This window comes from Sinocyclocheilus grahami, unplaced genomic scaffold (genome assembly GCF_001515645.1).
Source record: "Sinocyclocheilus grahami isolate Dianchi unplaced genomic scaffold, SAMN03320097.WGS_v1.1 scaffold863.1, whole genome shotgun sequence".
Taxonomy (NCBI): domain Eukaryota; kingdom Metazoa; phylum Chordata; class Actinopteri; order Cypriniformes; family Cyprinidae; genus Sinocyclocheilus; species Sinocyclocheilus grahami.
This window is the reverse complement of record NW_015506042.1, coordinates 500,171-507,893: the sequence shown is the minus strand read 5'-3', so window position 1 is coordinate 507,893 and position 7,723 is coordinate 500,171. Positions and strand designations below refer to the sequence as shown.

General features: G+C 39.4%; 1 protein-coding gene across 1 annotated transcript; it reads left to right on the top strand.

The window, feature by feature from the left end:
* The first annotated feature begins 500 nt into the window (after positions 1 to 500).
* On the top strand, positions 501 to 7,701 carry gcdhb (glutaryl-CoA dehydrogenase b). Its single transcript, XM_016248061.1, has 12 exons — positions 501 to 626; positions 1,094 to 1,206; positions 1,975 to 2,013; positions 2,114 to 2,254; positions 2,367 to 2,429; positions 2,890 to 3,060; positions 3,195 to 3,324; positions 4,083 to 4,299; positions 5,938 to 6,041; positions 6,251 to 6,376; positions 6,640 to 6,800; positions 6,893 to 7,701. The coding sequence occupies exons 2-12, from the start codon at positions 1,107 to 1,109 to the stop codon at positions 6,964 to 6,966; spliced, it is 1,326 nt and encodes a 441-aa protein (XP_016103547.1). The 5' UTR covers positions 501 to 626; positions 1,094 to 1,106; the 3' UTR covers positions 6,967 to 7,701.
* The last annotated feature ends 22 nt before the right edge of the window (positions 7,702 to 7,723 follow it).

Genomic DNA, 7,723 nt, shown 5'->3' with positions numbered 1-7,723 from the left:
TTTTTTATGGAGTAACGCAATATTGTAATGCATTACTTTTAACAGTAACTTTCCCCAACACTGCCCGTAATTCAAAAGGCTTAAAAAAGTTTCCTATGAGGGCTGAGTTGGTGTAGTAGGGCAATAGAATATAGTTTGTACAGTCCCCGTAAACCATAAAACCAACGTGTGTGTCTGTGTGTCCAAAGATATTTTCTTACTCCAGAGGGAGCAGGATTGTTCGGAAAGCCGAATACTTGGGAATTAATTTTAATGTAACATTTGTGCACTAAAAAGTATAACCCTCGTACCACGTGAAAACACCGTGTGGCGCTTCATCGTCGTGAAACTTTGCCAACAATAGTAAACAGTAAAATAGTAATTCGACCTCATGCCGGTAAAAACCCATTTCTTTAAGAATGTTTCCAATCTACCTTTTGTCTTATTTATATGCTTTTATGAGGCTGTAGGTGCCACACTAAAAATGGCGGCCTGGACTCTCCATCTCTCACGCGTTCATGTTCCTCACTTCCTCTTCCGCCCTCCACGAGCTGTCAATCTGTAAAGATCCCACCTGTCTAACGTCCTTAGCGCTGTACGACAATAGTGTATTATTCGCGTGTGTTCACAGTTCCTCTTGTTTACAGGTACGTCAAGTTCTTCTCCGTGTACATGACAGTTAAACGGAGTGTATTATTAGCTGGTGGATTGTACCTGTGCTTCTGGGCCAGCTGCTATTTGTGTGCATGACTTGTGGCCAAGAACTGTTCTGCATACAGAATGATTAGCTACTTGAGGATTTGTTTACAGTGACTGACACTCTCCCACCTGAAGGAGTATGACCTAATCTGTCATTTAAAACACTGTTGATATCTTTAACGACGTTTCTTAACTAGCCTTATACAACATATGTTGCATTAATTTCATAATTTGTATTCTGCTGATAATGCATCCTGTCATTTTGGACTGTTCTCTTCTATCTTATCTGAAAGGACAAACCTGGTCAAATAAAGATTTAATAATATTGATGCATGGAAAGGTGTAAGGCATTGTCGTCTGTTTTGATGCATGCTTTGTAATGTACCATTGCTCTCTGTCATGCATTCTTTTCCAGAGGATCACTCATCATGGCATTAAGGAGTGTAAGTCGCCTGCTTGTGAACAGCCAGAGATGTGTCCTCTTTACAGCTTCCAGATCACAGAAAACTGCTGCAGCTTCTCCATGGGGTAAGAACAGCAGTTTGTTGCATATATGTCTCTAGACATATATATATATATATATATATATGTAATGATATAATGTACACTTATGCACCCTTGTGTTATTCTAGACCTGTGTTTTGTTATTTTTTCAGTGGAACATGACCATGTCTGTCAAGCTAAAAAACAAACAAGCACCATAACTGTAATCCATAGTGTTTTTTGCAAAAACTGTATATCTTTATCAATGCATGTTTAATTTCAAAGCTCAAGATAGAATATATAGAATACAACTTTTTTAAAGAATTGTTGGTAACACTTTACTTGAAGGGGTGTGCATAAGACTGACATGACACCTTCATAATCATGACATGACACATGTCATGAATATGAAGGAGGTTTTATGCATGTTTATGACAACTGTCATTAAGTGTCATTCGCTCAGTTATGTAATTTTTAATGCAAAGATGACATTGTTTGAGATGTCTTTGTTATGGGCTATGGTTAGGGGTAAGGGTAGGGGTAGGGTTAGGGTAGGGTTAGGTCAAATAATGTCATATTTGCATTACAAATGACATAACTGAGTGAATGACACTTAATGACAGTTGTCATAAACATGCATAAAACCTCCTTCATATTCATGACATGTGTCATGTCATGATTATGAAGGTGTCATGTCAGTCTTATGCACACCCCTTCAAGTAAAGTGTTACCGAATTGTTTTTCATGCATTTCTATTTTCACATGCATGACATTGTAAAGATGCACAGGTGTATAATTCTATTATTCTATCAGGTGCCGAGAAGTCTGGCGAAAAGAAGCAAGTGAAAACACGTATGTTTACTTCTTTTGCAACATTTTCAGCTCTAAACGTGTGAAGATGTGGTGATCACTAACCTGCATGTCCGTTTCTAACCTGTGATATAAACCACAGCTAAAGCGCAGTTTAACTGGCGTGATGCTTTGGACCTGGATGGTCTCCTGACGGAGGAGGAGATCATGATTCGAGACTCCTTTCGCACCTACTGCCAGGAGAAACTCATGCCGCGCATCCTGATGGCCAACAGAAATGAAGGTGTGTGTATATTCATATCACATTGACAGCTTATAGTTTACAATAGGACTTCTAAAATAGTTCCCATTGATTTAAAGCATTTTAAAACTAACTGCTCTTTGTTCTCCACTAGTTTTTCATGGTGAGATTGTGTCTGAGATGGGGGAGCTTGGTGTTTTGGGACCCACCATTAAAGGTATGCACAATATATCAGTCCCATATCGGTTAGCAGTCGATATTAGAGTGGGGCTGCATGGTTCATTGGAATAAAATCGAAATCTGCCATTTAATTCAGTAAATACATTTTTCAGAGTAAAGCGCGCCACTGTGTTCATTTACATGAAAATAATTAATAAACGAAATGAATAAACTGAAGCAGCTCATGATTCACGGTTTCGGTTCGCAGTAAATGCTTATCCACACAAACTCATCTCTGCATCTGCTCCGAGTTTGGCTCACTTGTAATGCATCATGATCAAATTGCAAATAGGTCTTTTCCCCAAATCATGCAGCCCTACATCAAGAGATTTGTTCAAATATACCCTTCCCGTCATCTAATACCTAGTCAGGAAATACAGAACTGATTATTTGTTCAAAGTGTAACCATCTATACGTTTCTGTAACTCTCTTTCACTCTTGCACACTTCCCTATCAAGGTTACGGCTGTGCTGGCACAAGTTACGTGGCGTACGGTCTCATCGCGCGTGAGGTGGAGCGAGTGGACAGCGGCTATCGCTCGGTCATGAGTGTGCAGTCCTCGCTGGTCATGCACCCCATCAATGCTTACGGCACAGAGGAACAGAAGGAGAAATACCTGCCCAGGCTGGGTACGACCGCAAAAATCAGTAGCCAAACATTCAGTAAATGTGTCAGTGCAAAAAATCCCAATGGATCATTATCTTTTGATTTTGAGCTTAAGTATTGCTTGTAAGATTCACCCACTATTGTCTCTGTCATGCAGCACGAGGAGAGATTCTAGGTTGTTTTGGACTGACAGAACCAAACCATGGCAGTGACCCGAGCAGCATGGATACCAGGGCCAAATACAACCCATCCAGTCGTACCTTCACCCTCACCGGCTCCAAGACATGGTGGGTTATATAACGCACAAGCTTTAGGACAACAGTAAAGACTAGCAAAGTTCACAAATGCATGGGACTGCATAAGAAATCACAATCCATTTGTACAAAATGAGGTTAAGTAACATTCACTGGCATTTACAAACTGTGTCCTCATGGTGGTGCCATGAACCTTTTTTAAAGACTGCATTCACTAAATGGACAGTTGCTGCCACTGTGCTATAGTGATGACCTATTTTTGTAGGCCAACCCTGAAGTTTGTATCACCCCGTTTTACTTGACAAAAAGCCAATAGGATTTTCCATGGGCTTTTGGATTATTCATCATGATAATCTTCTCAAATGAATACAGTTATGAATTATTATTTATAATCATTTATAAATATAATTGTCAGAAAAAGAAAAAAAAAACAGACTACAAATGAACTACAGATGCAACTCTTATTTAATCTTTATTTAATAAACATTTTCCCTGAAAGTTTTAGTTAGAAAGGAGTTATAAACAGCAACGCTGCAGACGAGTAAAAGCTTTAAAAAAAATCACAAGGGTATGTTATTGATATATTTCACTTGTAGAGTAAAATGTGAAAATATCTTGAGCTTGTGTTAACCAGGTATTTAACCATAAGTGCTAAAATGCTAACTGGTTTCTGGGTTTTAGGACTTATTCCTGAGGGACTCTACACATTTTGTGAAATTATTTATATTGCGGACACCAGAAGTGGCAGAGTCTCTTCTATCATCTTACACTCGGCCCCATCTCTTGCACAGGATTACGAACTCACCAGTGGCTGATATCTGCGTGGTTTGGGCCAAATGCGAGGATGGGAAGATACGTGGCTTCATCTTGGAGCGTGGCATGAAGGGTCTGTCCACCCCTAAGATCGAAGGCAAGTTCTCCCTGCGGGCTTCAGCCACCGGCATGATCATCATGGACGAGGTGGAAGTGCCAGAGGAAAACCTGCTGCCCAAAGTTTCAGGACTGGCAGTGAGTGAGAAAGACATTTATTGGCTTTGCATTATTATTAGTAGGCAAAGTACTGAAATCAATACTATATATGACGTCTTTCACAATAATGGTAAAGCACTGGCTTACAGATGCCAGAGCTATAGTCATTTAGTAGTTAGAAATTTGAACTATTCTGTTTTAATTTTCGATTGCCCAAAAAAAACAAGACCATATTGCATGAATATTCATTTTTCCAGTTTTCTTACCCCTTGGGCGAGATTGCAATCGTAGTATGTCCTCAGCAAATTTCTTCCGACTTTTTGAAAAAATTTATTTTATATCCAAATTGTGCCATTGATAGCAGAGGATTTATTTCCAGGCAAATTAACTCATTCCAGTTCCATATAAAGCAAAAGCCACAGTTCCTAGAATCCAACCAAAATCTCTTCAGGCTGATTTAATCCACATGTCTAGGCCCCCATAGTACACATATTATCTTCTAAAAAGCAATGTGACCGTGTATTTCCTAACAAATACTAATTAAAATGGATTAAAAATCAAAAAGAAACAAGCATGAAGCATGAGCTTAATGCAGCTGCCCTCATAAGCGCCACCTACAGGGACCAGAGATGCAAATTAGATGCATGTGCTTTAATCTTTACATGTAATGCATGTTTTTTGTGCTGAAAATTTTTTGTACTGTCCCTATACAAATAAATATTAAAGGGGTCATATGATGCGATTTCAATTTTTCCTTTCTCTTTGAAGTGTTACAAGGAGTCCAGCCTGGGTCTCGTCACATGTGGTTGCCGCAAACCCGCCAGCCGCTCCTTCGTCGAATCCGCCAGCTGCGCCGTTCTCAAGCCCGCCTGCCGCCGCTCACTCTAGCCCGCCGTGTGAAACTACTTTGTTTGGCCTTCCAAAAGAGGACACGACTAGAAATCAGTGGTTAAGTTGTATTTACAACACTGTTCCAGAACAGTTCAACCCAAATATTCAGATGTGTGCAGTACATTTTATGGAGGACTGTTTCCTGATCCCGGTAGAGTAGACTACAATGCCGGATTTGCCACTGATGATTTTGGCAGTGTAGAGTAGTGCTTGTTGTCATTTCTCCGATCACAAATGCAGACATGGTTTTGTGTTTACGCGGCGCAATGCAGCGAAACGTGAAAAAAATACAGTATAAGTCATTATAATCCGTAATTATGTCCCCACTGGATGCAACAAATGCTTCGTTTATAATGGGTTTTAGTGTTTTTGTCTCGTCGCTCTGGCCGGGACACGGCATCAACACAGTATGGTGAGGGGCGTAACATTTCCATCACACGCTTGAGGTATTCGGCCAATCACAACGCACTGGATAGCTGGCCAATCACAGCACACCTTGCTTTTCAGCCCAATGAGCTTTGTAAAAATCGACATGTTTCAGAAAGGCGGGGCATAGAGGAGAAATAATAATGTACAGTATGTGGAAAATAATGTTTTTTTTTTTAACCTTTTACACCATTTCATTACACCAAATACACAAAATAATCTTCTTTTCAGCAACATCATATGACCCCATTAAAAAATTAATTGGCCAATTGTTGACCATTTTGTCAGTCCTTATTTCAGTTCTAAAGTCTACTGACCACCTTGTCAATCCATAATACGGTTTTCTTCCTCGTTCACCAGGGTCCGTTCGGGTGTCTGAATAATGCTCGCTATGGCATTGCTTGGGGAGCTCTGGGAGCCGCAGAGTTTTGTTTCCATGCCGCGCGGCAGTACACACTAGACAGGTCAGAGCACATCTGTTATTTAATGACATCTATACTCATAAATGAGTCACTGGATAATGTGAAAAGTGTGTAAGAATTTCAATAAATAAATGGTAATGTCAGTAAATTTTCTTGCTTGCTAAGATTGGCTGTCCTTGTGGTTAAATTATTTATGGTTCTTGCAGATGTTGTTTTTCAGCACGTAGCATAATCCGTAATGTTCCCATTAGAATCCAGTTTGGAGTTCCTCTAGCCAGAAACCAGCTGATCCAGAAGAAGATGGCAGACATGTTAACTGAGATCGCCATCGGCCTACAGTCGTGTCTTCAACTGGGCCGACTGATAGATGATAAAAAGTGAGGTTCATCTTTATTCTGCTGCAGTTTTGACTGGATTTATAGGTTTGGATATTATTTTTGTGAAAATGCAGGGATTGAGTGTACAACCAAGAAAAACAAATATTTGGTGCAATTAAAACCTGCCACAGGGTCATGGAAAACCAGGAAATACTGGTATTTTTAAAAATGTGAATTAATATGTGAGAAAATGTTTCAATTATTAGAAATATACTCCTAATGGAGCATTTTCAAGCTAATGATCGTTGCGCTCTAAATTACAGAGCGGCACCAGAGATGATATCTATGCTGAAGAGGAACTCCTGCGGTAAAGCCCTGGATATCGCTAGACAGGCCCGAGATATGCTGGGAGGAAACGGCATCGCAGACGAGTATCACATCATTCGTCACGTCATGAACCTGGAAGCCGTCAACACTTATGAAGGTTAGAGAGAGTGAAGGAGATGTGAATAAAGTGATCAGATCAGGCAGAAACTCTGCATGTCGCTGAACATCGATTAATGCCTTCTTTTGTAGGTACCCATGATATCCATGCCCTGATCCTGGGCAGAGCCATCACTGGACTGCAGTCTTTCACGGTGGACAAATGAGCTGCTGTCATGTCCACTGACTGCTGCTGTCTTTGACCTATAGCCCATATAGTTCTTGAATGCTTTTCAAGTTTGCATCATCTGGTGTTTAAAGGTGAAAAACATAGCAGAATTTTAATTCATGCATGTCATTTTTGAATGTTTGTACTTTATGTAGTCTCAGAGATCTATTTTTCTATGTTCTCACTAGATCACAACACTTTGAATGAGGGTTTGACTGCAGGTTTTTTTAAGTAGATGTATAAAGAAATGCACCAAGGATCGCATGAGATGAAAAGTGCATGTTATTGTTTGTACATTGATGTATTATAGAAAGATCTCAATTAAGTGTTAAACAAAATTTACTGCAGTTGAATAAAAGTTGAAATATTATAGTTTCCACATTGGTTTTCATTGTACTGAGGGGCTCTAAGGTCTGTTATCAAATCCTCATTTTATAATGGTGTTGTATCTTGCTATCTGTATCTATTTAGAGCAGCTCATTTGTACTGAGAAAGCCATAAAGAGAATTGGCAGCAGATTAAATGGGTTTTCAATAACTAGATGCATGTGAGGAAAAGCCTTAATCCTACAAAGCTCAAACCTTAGTTATTGAAACACAAATAATCCAGTTACCCAAACCACATTTGCATGGGTTTAGAAGAAATGATAGTAAGAGACCTTTAGGTAAACCATGTAATCCATCAAAAATTAATTTTAAAGAAACAGACATTACTTTCAAGACATGCAAATACAAATCAAATTAGCATATTAATGT

Bases quoted from the DNA above. Each gene is read 5' to 3' on its own strand.
- gcdhb (XM_016248061.1), top strand. From the start codon at position 1,107: ATGGCATTAAGGAGTGTAAGTCGCCTGCTTGTGAACAGCCAGAGATGT. The intron at 1,207-1,974 runs GTAAGAACAGCA...TTATTCTATCAG, and splicing joins TGCTGCAGCTTCTCCATGGG to GTGCCGAGAAGTCTGGCGAA. The intron at 6,042-6,250 runs GTCAGAGCACAT...TGTTCCCATTAG, and splicing joins CGGCAGTACACACTAGACAG to AATCCAGTTTGGAGTTCCTC.